General features: G+C 37.0%; 1 protein-coding gene across 1 annotated transcript in view; it reads right to left on the reverse strand.

Moving 5' to 3' along the window:
- Positions 1–23,641, reverse strand: part of ksr2 (kinase suppressor of ras 2) — a 178,289-nt gene that overhangs the window by 101,957 nt on the left and 52,691 nt on the right. The window contains exons 5-6 of the mRNA XM_030144487.1: positions 22,401–22,436; positions 21,135–21,636 (exon numbers count right to left, since the gene is read on the reverse strand). Coding sequence (XP_030000347.1) covers positions 21,135–21,636; positions 22,401–22,436 — 538 coding nt within the window. The remainder of the gene's footprint in view (positions 1–21,134; positions 21,637–22,400; positions 22,437–23,641) is intronic.

Consider the following 23,641-nt stretch of genomic DNA (forward strand, 5'->3'; position numbering starts at 1 on the left):
CTTCTTTCCTAAAGTTTCAAAAATACATATTTATGGAGAATAAAAGAGAAACAATTTTTCAGACAAAACACATTTTTATATTTTTTCAGATTAATTTTTAATACAAAATCTGCGTGTAACACGGTAAAAAGGACATGAAAATTACATGATACTGTTTTTTAGAATGTCTTTTAATTCTCTCACAGGTATATTTTGTGAATCAAACTAATTATGCAAGGCAGAGTGTTTCACAAAAATGACCGCTGTTGTAAAATCACTCACGATTTATTTGTGTTTAAATGGGCAGGCTCTGTAGGTCATGCAAGTGGACACAATGGGTTACACGCAAAACCTGGAATAAGACTGCCGATTCATAAAAAACCTGCATGTATGGATTACAAAAACCACTAAGATCAGCAGTCTAACACAGTGTCTTTATTTATAGCGGTATATAAGAACGTTTCAAGCCATGTTTTCTATATCAAATGCACTGACACCTTGGTAGCTTTTCATGTCCCAATTTTGGTCCTATTTTTGGCCCCAATGTTTTATTAAAAATTCATTAATTTTGGGATGGCTCAGAGCAAGACTATAATCTTTTTGCATTAATCTGAGGTCATGATTAAGTACATCCTGGGGGGAAATATGTCTAAATGTCTCTTTTACTATTGGGTTTAAAAAGCTGGTAAAGTGCCAGGTACCAAAATGAACCCAGTTTCATAGAAGCACTCGAATGTAATTGTACATATGTAGTCGTCTTTTAGAGCGTTATTTTACTGTGTTTGATGTTCTTAAGTGTGGTTTTATCGTTTTCCAGTCCCCAGGATTCAGCTGCAGAATCATGTGGACGAAAAACACCATTGAGTGAACAAGAGTGTGAACCAATATTCATTTTCTCAATTTAAACAAAATGAAACCATCACTCAAACCTTTACCACTCTAATCCAAATATTAAAGCGAAGGTGCTGGGCGAGTCAACAGCATTTTGGGCCTCAGCACTGAGGGTTAAGTGGTAGTTCTGAAGCACAAGGCAGAGCAGTAACTGACAATGAGCCTAAAAGAAAGGAGGGGTCAGGGACAATATGGAACCTGGGGCAGATCCTATCTGTCTTGACTTCTACATCTGAGAAAAACACTGAGATGAAAGCCTGCACTTGATAGCCTGAATGATGAATGATGGTAATAACTCTGTTTATGGTTGTTGGGCAATAAACAACAGTCATACTGCACTGTTTAATAGATGAGAGGGCATCTGTCAATACAGTCTGTTTTACTTTACTTGGGCTGGGTCAAAATGATGTTGAAGATCATTTTCTCACTCAAAGCTCGAGCAACTGATGTTCCACGACAGTGAAATCAAATTGGGGAAAATGCATACTCTCTACTTTTTATATAATTACATGAAAATAAGATTGAAATGAAAAATGAGTAAAAAGCTTAAAGCACAGCTGATTAATAAAATGCTTTAAGCACAGAAAGCCTTTTTTTCATCCTCTTGGAAAATAATTGAGTTTTACGGATAACTTCTAATCACCCACTCGAATCCTGTTATCCGGCCCACCCCCTTTCCAACCTCCCACTCTTTCACAAATCTCCACAGAGAAACCGTCAGGCTAATAAATCCATTCTCCGAGAGCGACAGTAGCATTTGGGCTAACCACCACTCCTAAACACTCATATAAATTCAAAATCATGACTCCAATTTCTTGAATTCTGGCGGAGGCTGGGATGAGCACTCATTACAGCCGATGGGTGGATGGATGAGGAGGGGGCTGTCGGCGGCATCTGGATGTTAAGGACCCGGTGTTGATGTCCTTTCTCAACTGACCTGTCATTAATGGCTGAGGGGCTCAATCCCTGATTAACATGGATGAGCTTTAGTCCATAGAGAAAACAAGATACATACTCTCAATCTCCTTTAACCCGTACCGTCCCTGCAGGCCCCAGCTTTTCTCACTCACATATATTATCTTACCTCTGACATACACGGCTTTGTGTACAGCACTTATCTACGCAATAAATGTCCCACACAGCCGAGCATCAGGGACCAGCCATCCAGCACAGTCAAAGGTTGCCGGATAATGTGACGACGTGTGTGTCCTGGGGAGAGGATAAGTAGACCTGTATTTCAACAGCATTGATTTGATTTGAGTTAGTTTTCAGGGAACACAGCCACATTTTTGTTGTCACAGTGAAGCATGTCTTCACATGATGTATTGGTCTGCAAAGCAGTAGAAATAACAAATAACTTTACTAGAAAGTGGCTGCATGGCTAGTAACAGGTAGTGATACAGACAAGACCACCTAAACTGAAACCAAAGACCATGAGTGTACTGAGACAAGGATCAGATTTAACGGGTCAGGACCAAGACCAAGTCAAGACTGAGATCAGACCACATACATACAGTATGTGTATATATACATATATATATATATATATATATATATATATATATATATATATATATATATATATATATATATATATATATATAGCAAGGGCAATAATGCAACCAGTTATTACAGATTTATATGGTGTAAAGGTGCAGTTTTTGCACTTTGCAAATTCACCATGCATGTGTTTGTTTGACGCCCCTACCTTAAAGCCACAATGAAGTAAAAATGCATTATTACCCCGCCCCCCCGTTTTTTAACACTTTAGCAGGAAAACTATTGGTTGAATTCATACTAAATTGGGTTTATAGGTTGCCAGTGACCCAGAATAGATGAGATTACATTTTGGGAAAAGTAGGTCAAAGGTCACATTTTTTTATGAATTAAAAAAAAAAATTAATTCCCATTCACTTATAATGGCCGAAATTTCAAATGTCTATTAAAACATAAATTTTGTTTCAATTTACTTCAAACTTGGCACATATATAGAGGCAATTGTTATACATCACTGCCATAAAGCTAAGGCATATATTGTATATAATTTAAACAACACAAAATCTTTCTTAAAGTAATCTCAATGTTAACACTTTTTTGGTTCAAATGATGACATCAGCACCCAAATAGAGATGATGACATCATCTTAATCGATGCCAAAATAAGCTACAATATGAGTGAGGGGTGGAGTTTGTTGTACTTTGCACCACTTGTTCATTGTGATTTCCCAGTAGTGGTCTGGGTAATTGTGCGGTAGTGTCACATGAAAATGTTCAACAAATACTTCTGAAATGGGTCTGTGCTTGTGTTCATTTCCAGCTATTTTCTGGCTGCATCCTCCATGTCTCCTTCTCCCCACTTTTCACAACTATCAACTGCCAACTATGTGAAAATATAATATAGTATAGAATATAATATTAGTGTAATGAAGACCATAATAAAGAACTCAATAAAACAGAGCCCTGTTCATATTTTCCTCCTACCTGGTGACGTATGGATGGAGGCCTTTACATGTTTCCCTAGAGCTCAATATTGCATTCTCTAAGCCACACCCATTTTAAAGTCAACCAATCAAATCATGTAACAAACATTCGATACTCTACTATGCATTTAATTTGGCTTGTACATGTAATGACAGAAAGATGAAAATCTATTAAAAGTCTACATGGGGCCGTTCGCATCATTTCTTTCTAATTCTCCGCACATGGGGTTTGACGTTGCAGGTAACCATAGCAACTGCACACAATATAATGAGGAAATGCTCTGGTATGATATGAAGCTGACAGTGGGTTGCACCTCTAGATATCAGTGCTGTAATTTACTTAAGTGTGTGAATACATCACATCGCACAGTGTTCATCGCTGGATGGGATTTGTTTTGTTGCCATGGCAATGTATCTGTTTGATGTCATCACGGCAACTTAATCTCAACCCAAGGTGAAAGTACATGGGCAACTTTGTAAACAGGTTGTGTTGACAAATTGTAGATTGGCTTTGGTCTGTAGTATCCTTTGATTTTTTTTGCAAATTTTTTGTCATGTTGTAATTTTAAATTACTGAATTAAACTCTTCTGATAAATCGCCAAACAAGAAAATATTGAAATTCATGCTGTGCTGACGGTCAGTCTGAGCATCGTAACATTCATTCCTACATATGGAGCAGCGTGTTTGCTTAAATTCTGATCACCTCAAAGCTGTCCTTTAGTGACAGATTGAAAGCTCGGTTTCAGTCACAGTCATCCCAGCTTTATCACAGTTCCTTCTGCACCACTAAAAAAAAATTCAATCCAATAAAGAAGAAAAGTATTTTCTGTCTGAATCGGTAGATGTTACAGATGACGGTAAAATAGCACATTGACAGGTTTTCAAAAGAGATGCATAATGAGAGGGGTGAGGAGAGAAAGAAAAGGAAACAGACAGAAAAAGGGGAAAAGGGGGTGGGGGGAGAAATGTACGATGTGTACACCAGCTCAGTGAAAGCAAACAGCTAAATTAGTCATGGAATGGATGCAAATTTGCTTCCCCTGAGTGCTTCATGGTAAAATTACCCTGAGAGAAGCAGAGGGTGAATCATGCCAACCCCCGGCGCCATGTGATTTATTAGCAAACATCCAATTCAATAAGAAAGTGCTTAACATTCAAAAAGCTGTGAAACTCTCATAAGGTGGCATTAACTATATGATATTACCATTTCCACTGACGGGGGGGACGGCAAGACAAGAGACCGTGGAAAAACAAACACACCCACTTTCCAGAATGATCTTGGTGTGACGTGCCAAGTGGGACTGTGACAGACTGAAAACTCACTTGGCCTTTTCCACACAGGCATGTTACTACTCATTAACATAGACAACGAGGTTCATTAATTGACACTCCAGCCCAAAGAGCCCTTCCCTTTGAAAAGGGCATGAAGAGACACAGAGATAGGGGAGGGGGAGAGGGGTGTTAGATATAAAGGAACACAGATAGAAAGGCTGCAACATAAGCAAAATTAAATTGGCGTCGCACTTCTGCCTAGAAATGAAAGTTTAAGTGGTGCTGGGTATCCGGCACACTCCAGTTTTTGACAAGTTAGATTAAAATGAAATGCTTAACAGGCTCAAAGAAATATTCCACCGACAGACCTTTAATTGTTAATCATAATCCATTTGTTGTATTATATTCAACTGACTGTCATATTCCAGTTCCTCTGCTTCAGGATTTGTAGTTTAGATGTAACTGACATCGGTTTCATGATGGTACAACTGGTAGAAAGTAAGGTAGAGAAGGAAGACTATGCTGTTTTAACACATGCACATTACGGCAACATCTCTGAAACATCATCTCTGAAACACAAGTCACATGACAGGGGGATGGGGGTGGGGGTGATATCGCCGGTGGGCACAGGAGCTGTCACTAATTGCTTGAATAACAGTGTTCCTAGGGTGAATGGAGTCTGTAGTAGCAATAAAAGTAGTGATGGAAGGCAGAATTAACCAGCTGCTAACAGAGACAAAGAGCTACTAAAATCACAACTATGTTGGATTAACAGCTGTTATTTAAGCATGGGGTCTAGTTTTCTTACTGTGCATAGGTCATGTGATGAAGCATGACGGAGCAGGTTACTGATAAGACCCAATTAGAACTGACAACGGGGGGGTCTGTTTCATCAAGTGGGTGTCTGTTGAAATACGTCGCAAATTATACCCAGATTTTCAGAAAATACAAATTTAGATTAGATTGCATTACATAAAATAGAACTTTGTTGATCCTTTGGGCAGAGCCTTCAGGAAATTGAGGTTCCAAAAGCAGCACAACACTAAATATATGCACAAGAAATACTGCAACAAAAAAGCAACACAATAACAATAAAAAACAGTAGTGAAAAATTTTAAAATTGTATATTGGAAAGTACTTGTAGAAACAAGTGGCAAAGTAGTAATAATAATAATTATAATAAGTATCTTATTATAATATATTATACTATGCACACTATATAGTTTAATAATCACAGAATAAAAGTACTAGTAGAAACAAGTGGTAAAGTAAATAAAAATAACAGTAACAACAAGTATCATATTATGTTATAATATATTATACTATGCACACTATATAGTTTAATAATCGCACTAAAAGTATTAGTAGAAACAAGTGGTAAAGTAAATAAAAATAATAAATAACAGCAATAATAATAAATAGCTTATTATGTATAATATATTATACTATACACACTATATAGTTTAGTGATCACAAAACACAAGAAGTAGTAGAAATAAGTGTTAAAGTAAATAATAATAATAATAATAATAATAATAATAATAATAATAATAATAATAATAATAATAATAATAATAACAGGTAGCTTATTATGTTATAATACAATATACTATGCACACTATATAGTTCAATAATCACAGAATTAAAGTACTAATAGAAACAAGTGGTAAAGTAAATAAAAACATTAATAAATAATAATAATGGGTAGCTTATTATGTTATAACATATTATACTATGCACACTATATAGTTTAATAATCACAGAATAAAAGTACTTGTAGAAACAAGTGGTAAAGTAAATAAAAATAATAAATAATAATAATAATAATAATAATAATAATAGGTAGCTTATTATGTTATAACATATTATACTATGCACACTATATAGTAAAATAATCACAGAATAAAAGTACTAGTAGAAACAAGTGGCAAAGTAAATAATAACTAATAGTAATAATAATAATAATAATAAGTAGCTTATTATGTTATAATATATATACCTTTCCACACATTCCTGTTTTTTTAAGAGCTGGTTTTTGATCCTCATGCTTTAAGACTTTGACCCATTATTCCATCCATTTACCTTCTGTCTGAGCTGTTGATTGAGGGGTCGACAGACATAAGGCTTGTGTAATTTCCCAGAACCGGCTCTTATAGTGTTGTGTCAGACCCTCTCACAGTTTCACTTTGCACACATGGTGGTCTTTCATAGCTGTTGTCCTTCTAATATAATGACAATTTCTGCTTATATTAATTCAAGCATCTGTTGCTATCTCCTTATTCTTCCTCAGATGTAGACACACACAGTTATTCACTGAATCTGTTTCCATTGCACATACTCGCATTTACATTTTAATGATGCACCAAATTTTCCACATCTCTCCGAGCATAACCTTTTTGCTATATTTTAAGGCTCTGTTAAATTGTCGGTATTTCCACTCTCCATTTTAGGGACACAAGGTGTAAAAGTAGCAAAAGTTGGACATTTTAGAGCCATTTTAGATCAGACATAGCCTGAGGATTGTTCTGGATATTATAGTGGTCTACTTGGAAAATATCTGCTTTGGAGATAGAATATGAATATGCTAAATCTTACATACTTTAATAAGACGAACTGGGAAAACAAAAATGACAAAAGTGAAGTGTTATTGCATATATGTGTATGTTTATGTATGTGACAATCATAAATTATAATGAACTAAACAATGATTTCTTTTGCCTTTAAACACAAATATTGTTTAATATACTATAGTAATATGTGAATTAACCCATGACCTAGGTAGAAAATATCATGGGTTCAGGTGGATCAACTCAAGAAGTGTTCCAACTGGGATAAAGTTACAATAAAAATAACGTTTTAGTGTCATGCAAACAACCAATAAACTAGGCTGTGATTAGCAGTCCAATTATCTCTTTCCCTCTGTTTTCTAATGTCCTGTGGATCAGTTGCCACCATTATTTAAGTACGAAACACTCACCTCATGGGCCCACCGCCCCACAGCCAAACAAGCCCACTCAAGCTCTGTCAAGCCAGCGTTCATAAAGAACAATTTACAGCAGAATCTAAACTTGGAGACGAGTGTGTGGAGTTCTGCATCCCATTCAATATTGTTTCCAGTGACTCATGCGGCACAAAGGCTACTAGATGTTATGCCTGTTATGAAACAGTGGATGTGGGTTCATCCCTAAAACACACTCCATTTTTAAAAGTAAAGAAATAAAAACAACAAGGTCACATAAGCCATAACATTCTGACCACTGACCGTCAAAGTGGTATTTTTTTGATTATCTCATTACAGTGGGTCCTGTCAGTGGGTGGCAGCACATGAACATTTAGCCCTCGAAGTGTATGTGCTAGAAACAGCAAAATGGACAAGAGTAGGGATTTGAGCAACTTTAACAAGAGAGAAAATGTGATGGTGAAGTCACTGGGTCCCAGAACCTCCAGCTAATGTTGTTCATTCCCAGTGACCCTAAAAAAGTATCTAAAGAACAACTGGATCTCAACCAATGGAGCATCTATGGGAGCAGAACATTATTACCACCTGTCTAATATTTGTATTAGGCGTGGGAATCTTTTACCATCTCATGATTCGATTCGATTCCAATTTTTGGGGCTACGATTCGATTCAAAATTTTTTCTTCTCCAACTGTTTCATTTTCTGATGCTTACAAGTCAATCTGTTTAATTTAGATGTGCTGTATAATATAGTTAAAACAACTCCCTATCTGTAATTATCAAATATTCATTGTTGATTGTTCTAATCAGTGTTTTCAACAACATACAAGTGCTTCATAATGATTTTTATGTTAGTGGTTTGGAGATTAGTAATTCTCAGAGCAACAGTAAAAATTTGATAATGCTTTAAAGAGAGAATAGAAACCAATTTGCAAATCTTTCGGAAGCATCAGAAAAGGGCACTGGCAACTGTCGGTTTGATGATTTACTGATTGTGCACGTGTGTGTGGCAGCGTTTCATGCTTTGCCTTCGGTGTGTATGTCGTTCAGTGTTTGCAGGTGCTCAGTGGGATGGGAGGCAGCTGACTGACTGCACAAATTGGTTCTCACATTTCAAAGTCAAATAAGTGAATGGGAAAGAGTGCGTCATTTGGCAATTTTTAACGACAAGACGTTAAATACATCGACAGGGAGAAAGTATCCTGACAGGGCTGTTTCTTTTTGTGGCTTTACTTCATGATCAGCCAAACGGTGGTGGATTTTTCAGCTTATTAAAACCATTATTATACATGAACATGATCGATCATGTCACATATGGTTTAATGAGTTTTTCAGTCATCACACTCACATTAATGTTGGTGATATATTGATCTAATACAAAGGGCCTTGTAAGTATGTCTCTGGCATAATCCATCTACAAGTAATAAGTCATCACACTCATATGAATGTTAGTTATGTATTGATCCAATACAAGATGTGGTGTAAGCATGCCTCTGGAAATATCCATACAGAACACTTGAAGAATATGAAAAAGACAAGATATTTCCAGTAACACCACCATATCACACCATGTACATTGTGCAGTCATGATGACGTAAATAATATTTAATTTTTAATTCAAATTCATTATTTATAGAGATATTTATCTAAATACCAAATTTCTTATTTTTCTCTTTATATTTTCATTTTCACTCATTTGTGGGTTTTTTTTATCTGTCTTTTTCTCTGTACTTACTTGTTGTATGTTGCTGCTGTTAACTGTGAAATTTCCCCACAGGGGGATAAATAAAGTTCTATCTTACTTTATCTTATTTTAAAATATCTTATCTTATTTTACCTTATCTTATATTACCTTATTTTACCTTATCTTACCTTAACTTACCTTGTCTTATCTTACTTTGCCTTATCTTATCTTATCTTATCTTATCTGACATATGTCCTATTATTGTGGACAGAAGATGGGGTCAACTGTAGTAAATAAATATTGATTATTTACACTTCATGTGCTTAAATACACCATAACCCCGATATTTATGTTGTATATAATACATATTTGATGATAAAAAAAGAGGTTAACTTAAGGTCAGAGGTTAGCATATAAACCTAATTCTTGCCAAAGTTCATGTAGACAGAACTAACAACAAATCTTTCTGAATTAATTTGTAGTTAATGTTTATTTGTTGTCTCATTTATTTTATAAAAGGGAAGTGGACTCTGTGTGTGTGTGTGTGTGTGTGTGTGTGTGTGTGTGTGTGTCTTGGGCATCACACAAAGGGCTGTATCTACTAAAATCCCAATTTGCGTGTCGTAATTTGCTTGTGCAATCTAGAATTTTGCGGGTGGGGGGTGACCACGGTTTGCAGGTGATTTACCAAGATTGCTTGCACAAATTACCACAGGTGCAAATCTTGGAGACCACCCTATTTAAATGAGGGTTTTGCACGCGCTACTGGAGACAATACGCTGTAAAAACTGCTCTGGGATCCACCAGCACTAATGGGAACAGTGCCTGAATGATCCAGATGCACGGAAATGTAACGTTGGAGGAGTTTTGTCATAGAAGGTGTTGCATGACTCATTCATTCATTCATTTATTTTTCATTTTAAAGGGGTGTGTGTGTGTGTGTGTGTGTGTGTGCGTGCGTGCGTGTGTGTGTGTGTGCATGCGTGCCTGCTTGGGGTGGGGGGTAGTTGGATTGAATGACTGTCACGTGCATATAATTTTGTCACACTTGTAGCTGAATGTCGGTGCGTATTTTTAATCACAATCATCAGGAGTGGAAAAGAGTCCCGTAAAATGTGTGTGTGTGTGTGTGTGTGTCTGTGTGTGGCAGGGGGGGCATATGCCTCAGTTATTTTTTTCTTCCATCACTCCAAAAATGCTCACACGAGGGTGAAAAATACATTCTCTGCATCTCATTTCATCATTTCTTTGTTTCTTAACTGCAGCCAGATATGCCCAATTACACATCCAAACCGTTTGCACCTCCTTTTGAGACGCAGTAAATATAGATGCGGTTTCTATGAGCAAAATTGCTTTCGGATTTGATAAATCACTTTGTGCGTGCTAAATTAGTACATTTACATTTTCTCCTCCCAGCGCACGCACAACTGCATGTAAACATCCCAAATTGCATATTCATTGTGGTAAATGTACTAACTGGATGCAGATGCACTATTTTGCACCTTTGAAAGACGTAACCCTTATTGCACACTGTTAGTAAATCAGTTTGTACATTTTTTTGAGTGTGCAATGAGTTTGCACACATTTTAACATGAGCAAACCTTTGATAGATCCGGCCCAAAATCCAGAAAGAGCTGACTGCTGCAGTTTGATATACTTATGTATTTTTGATCATGGAAGAGACTAGCAAAAATGACAAGTTGATAGAACCAACATTTTGGGAGATATTAGTAATTTTGGAATACAATAGCCTTACAATCACCCAGAATCACGTGAACACTTTGGCAGTGACTGCTGGACAAATGTGGTACAGCATGTGTGAATGCACAACAAATATCCATGTTGATCTTGCCCTTCAGGGTCGGGATGTGGAGTGTAAAAACACCACCCTTTCCACATCCCACCCGTATTGACAATGATGAAGTCCAGGATCTAGCTCAATGCGCTAGTACTACAATAACGGCTGCTACTTCCAGAACAAAAATAGACAGAACATAATGGAGCTAAACTGTAATTATAAACATCAAATAAATGTGCACAGATACATGAACTTTAGTCTCCTACATATATATTTACTGTGAGTGTACACTGAATGACGCAGGCTCATTTCAACCTAATTACTTCCCTAAATTTGCCTGATCTTGGCTCCATCCCCAGACTCAGCATATTTTTAATGTTGGAAAACAGCTCATTAATTATAGGTTGGAGAAATGTGTTTTGCCGGTTTGTAGTCAACACAGGCATGATATAGAAAGCACAGATGTAAAGAGGAGGAGTGATTGGACTGCTAAGATGACTGACTGATCTCCACTGTTACTACGATAAAAATCCAAATAATTCGTTTTTTCTGTACAGGCTCAAAGGAATCTCAGACGTTACATTTGAAGGTTGGCGGCTTGTACTTGAAATGAAGGAACTCAGCGTCCAAATGACTTCAAATGCTACTAATTGGCAAGTTTATCTTCTATACTATACACCTATTAAAGACATGGAACATGTTCTATTTTTATGCAACATCCATCAATCAAGAGGCTGAGACATTACCACAGGAACAAGTGTCTCCTCTGCATATATGTATAGAGAAGTGATAAGAATTCACTATGCACGTCTATCCAATTCAACAAAAAAAGCTATAAAATACTGTTATCAGTGTCTTTTATGCAAAAAAGGATATGGACAAAATATAATGGTTAGAATGATTTACACTGCAATATCTTTGGAATGATTTAAAGGGGTGGTAATGTTTTATTCATATTCCAAACTCTCAACAGTAGAAGATAGTCCAGAACCAGAACCAGAACCAGTACCGTTACAGAACACACTTAATACTACCAAAAACCATCAACAAATCAATGCTATGTATCCACAGACTGTATCACTCATTGAATGAAATATAAAGTTCATTGTTTACATGCATCTCTCTTGTGGTATCGTCAAGTTTTCTTCTCCAAACGAAAACCCACAGCTGGTTATTTTCACAGTTGGTGAAAATAACACTGAGTTTTTTTAACCTTCACGTCCTGCATCAGTTGATTTTTTACATGATCGCTCTGTTAGCTTAGCTGTGTTTTTAGACAGAAAACAGCCACAGTAAAACCATAAATCACTTTTGTTTTCTGTTCAGTTTATGTTGCCAATAGCTGAACTACAGATCTGTATGGAATCATCTAAACAAGGTCAGAACGGTCACAGTTTAGTCTGAATGTGGATCAACAATTGGCAACTTAGCACAGACAATAACATCACAGAATAACTTTATACCTTCATAAGCCTCGGAATCACATTTGTGTAGAAGAAACGCTGTGATTTCATCATCAAACTCCATTCTTTTCATTTAAAGCTGTGTCCAGAGGTGAAAACTTTGTCACTTTCTTTCATTTTAAAAGTTGATTCTTCATGGTTCTCATCAAGTCTTATCACTTTCAGACACTTTTTTTCAAAGGCCCCGCAGCGTTAGGATTCCTCATAATGGGAGACCAGCAGAGTGACTCATTACTCCCTGTAGTATAAGTCCCCTGGAACATTAATGTGGATTTATTCAGTTCAATTTCTCAACAGTCCTATACTTTGGCATCTTTGGCAGAACTTCTGAGCTCTTTATTCTTAAAGGAGTGATATTTTGCTTTTTTAAATGGAATTATGCATTTTAAAACATTTCCCTGTGGTCTACATAAACTGTAAATGCTATGCTTGGGTCTGAATTCTTCATTAATTTAACTCTGCAGGCTCATCTATAACAATATTTCTGAGTAACACAAGAAAGGTCGTTTTGAGCGCTGGCCCTTTAAATACAAGTGAGCCAATTCATGCCCTCCAGGTTGTTGGCTGCACACTCATATTTTTAGTGTGGACTACAACCACTGCTGATGACAAAGAATTAAGGCGCACTTGGAGAAATGTTCGTCGGAAGTCTTGACCTTATATGCGCAAATGTCGTGATGTAACTAGCTATAAAATGTAATAAACTAAGCAGGAATTGAAACGGGTTGTAGTAATCCACTCAATTTTTGCCAGAATGAATATAAAGATAGCTTTGCAGCACCTGGAGGGTTCAAATTCAAACTTTTTGAACTATTAGGGTCCAAATACACAACTAAATGAACCAAAGACTAATAAAAGTGGGTTTAGCAAAATATGACCCCCTTTAATGCTGCGTTCCAGGCCACCCGTAACTCATGTTTTTCCAACCTTCTACCCATGAAAATGCACTGGAATGGCAGTCAAACCCATAACTTCCCACCCGTGAACTCGTACTAGATCCATGTACTTCCAGTTCCATGCTCTGACGTCACGTAGCCCGTGAAACAACAATGGCAGCCCCCCTGGATGCAGTGTTTATGCAGATTGTTTATTAAAACAAGATATTGCTCTGACATTATTTATCTGCAAATGCTCTGCATAATCAGCAGCTGGTCTAGTGTTAGGACAAGAATAAATTAACACCAAATACGTATCCAAATATACAAATAACGTAACATAATAGGTATAATGGCTTCTCTTGCCTTATGCGCCATTTTTACTCCTCCGTTTCCCTCAAATAAGCAAAGAGCAAGCAACTTTGGCGATTGAAACAATTGTAAATGAGCATAACGTACAGTCCGCCATGCTGGTTTGTTTACATCTAGCTACCACAATTCCTTGTGCTCAAACAGTTTGGCATGACTTGCCTGGAACGTTACAAAGTTGTGAGTCGTGGTTTGAAGTCGTGATTTACGGGCTCAAAAACCAGCCCGGAACGCAGCATAAGACTCTAAGGCAGTGTTTTTGGGTTGCCTGGAATTCAAATGGGGTCACCTGAAATTTCTAGTAATTGATAAAAAGAAAAAGAAAATCTTACTAATAAAAACATGTATGGTGAGTCGAGAGAGACAATCTCAATACATAAAAGACATGACAAACTGAAGATGAAACTGAAGCACTGTGGTACTGTTTATCTTTCAACTGTTCATTGTGGTCAGTTTCAGATGCTGCAGCTCTTTCATAATTCATACTTCGAGTTATTGTTTGTTCAGTATTAGTTTGCAGCCTTGTAAATCCAAGCTGGACTGACTGTACATATCCTGACCAAGGAAAATTAAATTCTCACTTTGTGCAGTAATCTACACCTGGCTTTTCTGCCTCAGTCCATAATAATATATATTATATAGACTAAATGTCATCTAAAGTTAATGTTACTTGCTACATAGTATTGCAAACTATTACATGATCAGAAACAAATTAATTTTAGCAAAAAAATAAAAAGTCTTCATTTTGGATGTGTGGGGTCGCCAGAAATTTGTGACGTTAAAATGGGGTCACGAGCCAAAAAACATTGGGAACCACTGCTCTAAGGATAATTTTAAGTCATTTTTTTATATATTTGAAAGAAGAAACAGTATATATTGTATATTATTATTATGAACTATTGTTGTTGGTAGTTTATTCCCAAATGTAGGCTGTAAAGAAAGTTATCAATTAAACATTAAATTCTCTTCCTACATGATTCTTATTCCCTCAGAGGATGGGTTTGCTGCTGAAACGCATCTATTCATAAAAAATAAATCACAGTGGGCTAATATATACGCCAATAACTCTCTAAGGCTATTTCATTGAGCTGTTACAGTAACATTTATCGAATAATTATGAACTTCAATAAAACAGTTGAATATATGGATGAATATATGAATATTTTAATCTACAATTTTCACTTTTTACAAACTGAATTCATCAAGTCAAGGGCTACTTTGGTGCCTTGTCCTTTCCTCATGCAGACACTTAGGGGATGTGATCACAGCCTGTCTGTTCACTAATTCCATTATAACTTACTGTAGGATATTTACTGTCAGAAACAGACATGCAGCTGCTTGGTTAGGAAGCAGTGACGCTCATGTGTAAAATGTCAAATCTAAGGCATTCCTGGAATATATTATATATATATATATATATATATATATCATTATATTTCCAGTGGTTCTCACTATTACTGGAAATATGGTGTTTTACAAATTATTAAAATTAGCCCGGTTGTCATCATTCTTCATGAAATTAAACCAAGCTTGGGTCATTTCTGCTTGTTGTTGCAAGAAGCACACAATGTCAATGTAACTGTTTTCCCGTCACAAAAACAGGACAGTGTTTATAGAGTTAAACAATAAACTGATGAACTCAGAGTAGAGCTGGGCAATACAACCAAAAAATTCAATCTCTCAGTTTTTTTCTTCAGTGTCATGGGTGTTAATTATTAATGCTTACCATTTTTATTATTTTTGTTTGTTTGTTTTTGCTACATGAACTGAACACAAAATATGACTCACATGTTCTTTATTTACTGAAACTATCTGCCATATTCAACCAGAGAAACACATCCATAATTATTATAACTGTGGTTATAATTAATAATCACAATTATACTATTGTTTCATTATGCACGTCCTATTGCACTACAGCTTCTATTGTAAACAGACTGATATATACACTTTATATTCTATTGTAGTTCATTCATTATATCACTTATTTATACCACTTTTTTTTATTTCAAGGTGAGAGAGAAACAGTATCTGAATTCTCTGCATGTCCTGTTCTCATGAATTGACAATAAAAAAAAATCTTTGTTGCCCTTTAAATTTATGCAAGAACATTCTTCAAGCAGCGTTTTTCACAAATTTCAGAAACCTAAACCTTGATTAATCAAATTAATATAATTTACATGTTGTCCAGCCCTGGCTCACAGACATACTGTGTGATTCTAACAGACTGGACAAATCAAAGACAGATCTTCTTACTAAAAATCAGGTGGCTTCTTGAGATGACATTTCTAATAGCGAGCCCTTCCTTCAATACTCCTTCAAAAGTACTGTGTGGATCACTCCAAGACACAGATTATTTTTCAAGACACACACAGAATAGAAAGGAAGTATACAATTAGGAGATGTTAACTGAATGCAAAAACAAATGCACTTAAATGAATGATTCTGCCTTTAAATTTGGTCAGTTAAGAAACAACACGTGTCCGTGCAAAATAGCCAAATATCAGAATCAGAATCAGCTTTATTGGCCAAGTATGTGAACACGCACAAGGAATTTGGCTTTGTTTTTTCTTTGCAACCCGTTTCAACATGAACCCAAAACAACATAAACTCAATCACACTTGAACACACAGGGTGGGGAAGCAAAATTTACAATATTTTGAGGCAAGGATTGAAAGACAGTGTATGACCAATTAGTTTATTGAAAGTCATGAGAATTTATTTGCCACAAGAAAATTGACATAATAGAAAATGTTTTTATTCTATGTGTCCTCCTTCTTTCTCAATAACTGCCTTCACACGCTTCCTGAAACTTGCGCAAGTGTTCCTCAAATATTGGGGTGACAACTTCTCCCATTCTTCTTTAATAGTATCTTCCAGACTTTCTCGTAATAGTTTTGCTCATAGTCATTCTCTTCTTTCCATTATAAACAGTCTTTATGGACACTCCAACTATTTTTGAAATCTCCTTTGGTGTGACGAGTGCATTCAGCAAATCACACACTCTTTGATGTTTGCTTTCCTGATTACTCATATGGGCAAAGTTTCTGAAAAGGTATGGATAATAGTGTTAGGTATGATTATGACATCAATATATGTTTGGTTTCAAAACAACTGACGTAGTGCCTGCTGAGAAAAAACAACTAAATGTTCATTGTAAATTTTGCTTCCCCACCCTGTAGACCGAATATAGACAAACATTGGACTAGAGACAAGGACAACAATAGGATGAGATTTACAATGGATTTCCATTGTAATATGTACAGAGTGCAAAGTGGAGTTTTATACAGTGAGTGGATGTCTCCAAGGATCTGGTCTATTAGAATTTATGTTTATGTATATATTATTGTAGTGCAAAGTATTTGTGCAAAAAGCCAAAGTACGTACTTTTATCAGTAAATGCAGAGCTAAGGCAGGACTGAAACATGACTGAATATTTATGTAGCATAAGGAAATCTCCAATTATCCAACACCTGTTAAAGTTTACTGTTTCATGCATTATGAGTTTTAATAAAGGCAGCTGTTTCAACTTAGTGCGATTATTTTCTTTGCCATCATAGATTACTGAACACATTGGTGAGGAAGCAATTTGCTCATTAGTTCTACAGAGGGATAAAAACCAGTCTGTGGTTCGGTGCAAGCTGAAAAGACATCATCACTCCGACAAGCACATTAAAGAGACAAAAAGCCAGAAGATGACAGTCCACATGGGCCGACCACAGAAATGCCTCAGATTTTACTAAACAAAGAAACATGCCTGCACATTCAACAGATCTTTGGCTGAAGATAAACATTGAAGCAAAGGCGATTGTGAAGGAGGAAGAAATTTAAGATGCTCTGTAGAAAGTATAATGTGTGACAATCTATTCTATATAAAACATGAATATTAACCATATTTTAAAGCGTTCAGTTACCAATGTAATATTTGCAGCTTTAATACAATAATGACTATAAGTATGTCTATGAAAAGCTCTAACAAGATAGAACATAATAAACATTTGTCATCCTTTTAGCACAAATATTTGAGTGTTTCCCAGACAAAATGACAACAGTCAGCTGTCAGACTTCATAAAATGAAAAGTCATTTATCTATCAGTTCCTTCACCATGGTATGCTTAACATTCTTGCACATTCAGCCACATAGCCTTAGTGCTGTATTATGCAGTGATAATGAGATATTAGGCCATATCTCATTAAGTTAAAGGGAGAAAAATGTCTCTGTGGGTCAGAGGGTAATCCCTGGTTATTGTGTCCCGGCCACAATACCAGGCAATTAAGCAGAAGAAAATGAGGACCTAAGGATGATGGTGAGCTTATTAAAATCCTGCCATTGGTAATGTGAGGAAATATGGGTAGTTTGGAAACAAAGAACAGGATATAAGCCATTAAAGTACGGAATGGCCTTGTGTTTGAAACTGGTGATTTGCTACTTGTTTTTAATCCTGACATTGTCCTGGAGTCTGTCTTAAAACAGTACTCAGGTGTGCACACGATGATTGAAACAGGTTTCACTTCATGTGTAAATCATTGGATGCCTCAGCTGTCCGAGGCACAAAAATTAAGCAGATATCTTCAAAAACCACAAACAGGGGTGGAAGAAGGCAGGGAGATTATTTATTGTTTTTTTGTTTTGTTTTGTTTTGTTTTTAAAGTCAGGAACAATGTATGACAGTGATTTTGTTCTTTGTATGGTGCAAGATGCTACACTGGCACCACAATGAGGTGATAGAGTTTCTTCAGATTCAGTAGAATTTGAGGGGAATCTATTTCCAGTTTCTGATGTAAAATTTGACAAATCTAAAAAAGAGTAAGGTAAAGTCACCTACATGCAGCACAACAGGAGTCAACAACCTATTTTTCAGATTTACCATAGACTGTATATACAGATGGATGCAGCAGAGTTAATATCTCATTCTCCACCTGGTGGCTGGCTGCAGTATAAATCATAAACCCCATCCCTCCATGATATTCTATGGGTCTTCGGCCACATTAAAAAGTCATCACATACAATAAATTAGAGCAGCAACCAATTAATCGACTAGCTGCTTGAAGTCAATGCAAAAAGTCGCGATTTGATTAATCGACTCGAATTGATTGAAGGGAGATATTCTGTTGCAGTTTTCCTGAACTGAAGCTTGTTTGTGCGTCACAATAAGCGTCCGTGTGAAACAAAACACTGGAACCAATTTTTAACAGCAGAGAAATTAAGGAAACAAAGCTCTGATTCAGGAGAATTGTGGTTGAATGATTTTTTTGGATCACTTTGAGTCAGTTAATCGGTTGCAGCACTACAATAAATAATCCGCAAAAGAAGATTTTAGCAACCCTAAATTTCGTTGCTACTTGTTTGACAATGACAATAAACTCAACTCAACTTTTAAAGTAAATTAATTAATTCATGAGACTGATTTATGTTCAGTTGTCATTTTTTTTCTGATCAGTCTGTTATTTGATTTATTTATTCAAAACTAATGTCACCAATGTCCTGATCATTTTATATTCTGAGTTGTTGTGTTTTGTGAAAAGGTCAGATATTATGGATTATTATTTGTGCTGTTGTATTTAACCACCTTATTATCCACCATATTTAACTTACAAATGAAACATCAAATTAGTTTTGCACATGTTGTCCTTAAAGCTCATTACGAAGGGATTCTTAAATGTCCACATGAGAATGACTTTGGTTCGAAAACAGACTCTCACATACACTTTAATGCAGCTAACATGTATTAACACAGTAATAAAACTTGGACTGCAGGTATGTACTTATGCATAAAAAATATTCCAGCTTCGCTCAAATGCCAATTCCCTTGTGCAAACAGATATGAAACAAACAAACATGAGTACCTCATGCCAGAGCTGAACCACCAACTTGATGCTTGCCAGCACCATCCTCCAACCAATTATGATGTATTATGAGAGGTACTTGGCTATCAGCAAAGGCAGCAGATCTGCCCTGTCTCAATGAGTTGCGACATTTCCAGGCACAAACAGGCCATTGATTAGAGGAGCTCAACTCACAGTCTGCAGACTATCAGAGCTCAGGGACCGGTAATCAATTCTCTAATGCCGTTTTGAGCCTATTCACAGCAGCTATGATCCACTCCTCGCTGTGCAGATACACGTACGTGCCCGAGCAAACAGTCATATGTGGATATGGTCATGTCCCTAACCAAAGCACACAGCAAATATAACCCAGATGGCCATCGTAAAAGCAGAGGACAACTCCCAAACATTAACTTACCAAGTGTAGCAGCGATAGGGCACTGTCATCTAATGGCATTATCAAAATGAGTGCAGCTCTCCTGAGGCGGACTCTGGTTCCTGATTACCTAGCAGTGGTGGACCCTGTTTGTGGCAAAATCTGATCAGCATAGCACCAGACACAGGCATAGCCGGTCAGGAACTCAGCCCTGAAGCCCCTTATCTCTACCAACAGCCTGTTGCTTCTTTATGGCCAATGATGTCTTCCTAGGAATTAATCTGATTGGACTCAAGTAAAAGATTATGTCCAACGAGAACTGCTGAAAGTAAAGGTGGCGCCATAACTTCCTTTCTGCGCCACTCGAATTGGATGGAATTACATTGTGAAACCTCCAAAATTTTCTTCAGGCAACTCATCTGCAGAAATCAACTGACCAACTCAGAAAACTGTTCCTAACAAACTTCATGACCAAGATATTTTGGCCATAAATGGAATAAAGTGACAATCTGACAAATATTTGCAATAAAGAGCCTCAGTTTGACATTAAAAGCAGTATTCAAACATTTTTTACACTACACATTCACACCTCTTATAGTGTAACACTACAGGTTCCAACCTTATTTTTTTTCAATAAAGACAGACTTCATTGTCGGAACTGTTGAGGCATTACACTTTTGTATTAGTGATACATCCATTGCTAACACTGAAGTCACTGAACTGAATATAAAATATATCTGTAAAAATCGACAAGTCTTAAAATATCAGCTGCAAATGTATGGATTATATAAAAAAGACTGAAAATGGGCCAGTAATCCCAAGACTTTGCCAAGTGAAAATGTCAGAAAAATGGGCAAATGGGCATTTTTAGCCATGTTTATCATGAGTCACAAGGATGGATAAAAACTGCTGGACAAATCCCACCATGTCTGTCTGTAAATAAACATTGAACAGCATCAGAAATATTAACACCCTAGATTTTGTTGTTGATCCAGCTTGTGTTACTGGTCAGTGATTTCATCTGTGTTTCAAATTACAGTGGTGAGATACTTTTACCAGAACCAACTGAAATTGTTTCAGTGAATTCATAAGCATATGTAAACCAGCTGTAAAATGGTGACTGATGTTGTGATGTCACATACGTTTGAGAGAATAGTGCTTACTTTGGTGTCTGCGTGTCATCCAAGCGGTTCCCCAGCTGGAACTCATGGGACTTGCTGCGGTGTAGAGCGGTGAAGCCCGGCAGCAGATGGATGAGCTTGCGGCTCGGCGGAGGTGGCGTTCCTGGGGCCTTCACTTTGTTCCGTCGCCTCATAGGGGGAGTACCAGGGGGGGTCATCGTGTTGACCACCAAGGGAGTCCGAGGAGGCGTGTGGCCAAAGTGCCTCTGGCGAGGTGACGGGGGCAGGGAGCGGTGACCAGATTCCAGGGAAGGGAAGAGCCCTGTGGCCGGGCTATCAACAGTAAGACGATCAGCGTACAATGGGGGGGCCAGTGCCTGGGGGCTGTGGCACATGTGCTGGTTGTATTTGGACTGGACTTTGGGGCTTTGGGAGAGCTGGAACCGGATCCACTGACTGGCCTCTGGCTGGCATACTGGAGTGTTTTCTTTGCCGGACTCAGAGGTGGGCCACTGGATGGACCAGTCCTGCTTTGCCTGGCTCCCTGTTGGATGACGACACAGACAGACACTGCTTTGATGTCTTTTAATGCTGTTCACCCGGTTATATCACACTGTATAAACATGCGGTGAATAAGAGTAGTTTCACTAGATAGTTAGTATATAGTCATACAGACAGTTTTGAGTTAAACTGCCCTGGATTTAACCCAAAGCCTTCATAAGCACAGGGGCGGTGAATTAGTGACACACAGCTTTAAATACATTTTAAATAATCAACTCTTAGGTCAAAATAACAATGTAATGCTTAAAACCTTGCTGTGAAAATGTAGAGGCTAAATGAAATCAAATAAAAACTTATTTAGATTCCATTTGATATGAATTAACATTTGTGTATAAAAGTACATCAAGTTAAATGAAACAATCTTTTGCCATGTATTACTAAAATACCCATTAGTTTAACATCTTGATGGCAGCACTAATCAGTAAGAGCAGGCAGACATTTACAAGCAGCAAATGTGCTCCATTTGGATAATGAAGAATTAACTTGTGTTATTTGATGCAAAATGTATTAGTTTTTCTGTGGTATTTACATATGTTAATGCCGGGCAGATTAAGCATGACTGGATGGACCGAAAGCAAGAGAAAAATGGAAGAATGTGCCAGAACAGAACGCTGTAAAACCACATGAATCACAACAGGTTCTACCGACACTAAAAGTTTCAGCTGAATGGAAAACAAAGAAGAGAAAACAGTGAGACAGTGAGCAGCCAAAATGAGTGTTTTCTGAGCTCTGATGACAATACTTTACCTCCGTTATTGTGCAATTTATCCTCCTCAAGTTGTTCTTCAGAAAGACACAAAAAAGAATGTGTTTATTGATCTGGCAGAGACACAGCTGAAATAGTCTGCAATATTCTACCTGTCATTCCATCTGCAGTTATGCATAGCTAAAAAGGCTGTTCCATAAAGCTGGTGCAATTGATCCAGGGTGCACCTGAACATATGCAATGTTTCATGCATGACTAAATTTTGGAAAGATGGACCTCAGAATGTTCAGCACCACTACTGACCGAAACGCCAGCATTAATGCAAATCTCTGTCAACAGCCCTACATTTCTGGTTTTGTTTTGTTTTTTTTTCTTGAGGTGCCATTATTTTTCTACCCTGTGACATTGTCTCTAAGGAACTATGAGCATCAAAAACACAATCTTCAAACACAGTATCAACGCCAGCAACATCAAATGAAGCGTGAAAAATATTTCTTATAAAAGGTCCCAGTGGATTTGCAAAACTTGGGGGAAACTGCCTACAGCCTTTGTTATGAGGAGGAGACTGACGAGATATGGAAAGAAAACGGCAGCAACGACACAAGGGACATGATATATTGGAATTTCCAAGGGTCTCATTTTGTCTGTTTTATATTTTTCACCCATTTCCTGTCAGGTTTTTCATATTTCTCCTTAAGGACCTCCAAAAAGAGCACCCAGTGTTGAGAGTCTGTGTGTCTTCCTTTGTCAGAGGTCACCCTCAGTGCTGCTCGAATAGAGAAAATATTTGTAAAAAGAAAAACAGTGGTTGTAACGCTGTTCATTTCTGCTAATTCTCAGCCAACCTTTCCGTAGAAAAAAATGACTGCATTGGTAGATGATGATGAGACAATACTTTTGCGCACTCAATAAATAGACTAGCAAATGTTTCAGCATAACCCATGCTTTTTCTGTACAAACAATGTCAGATGACTGGATTTTTCAAGGCTTGCGTTGGCTTGAAAGTTCACTTGATGAGACACTTTTACAAGATGTTTGTGAGGAACTTTGTAAACCTTTTAGCAGGTTGGACTCCAGGTCTTACAGAGCCTTTTGATTATTGAGCTTTAGGGTAAATAATATAAGGTCAGAATGAACAATGAATCACATGACCACAGTTTGTATTGTATAGAATAAGTTACCATGAGATTGGCTGTTCACAGGAATATATTATTGATTTGTCAAATAAATAACAATATTATCTAAATTTTCCTGCTCCACTAACCATTATTTCAAATAGCTC

Source organism: Sphaeramia orbicularis, chromosome 9, assembly GCF_902148855.1.
Source record: "Sphaeramia orbicularis chromosome 9, fSphaOr1.1, whole genome shotgun sequence".
Taxonomy (NCBI): Eukaryota; Metazoa; Chordata; class Actinopteri; order Kurtiformes; family Apogonidae; genus Sphaeramia; species Sphaeramia orbicularis.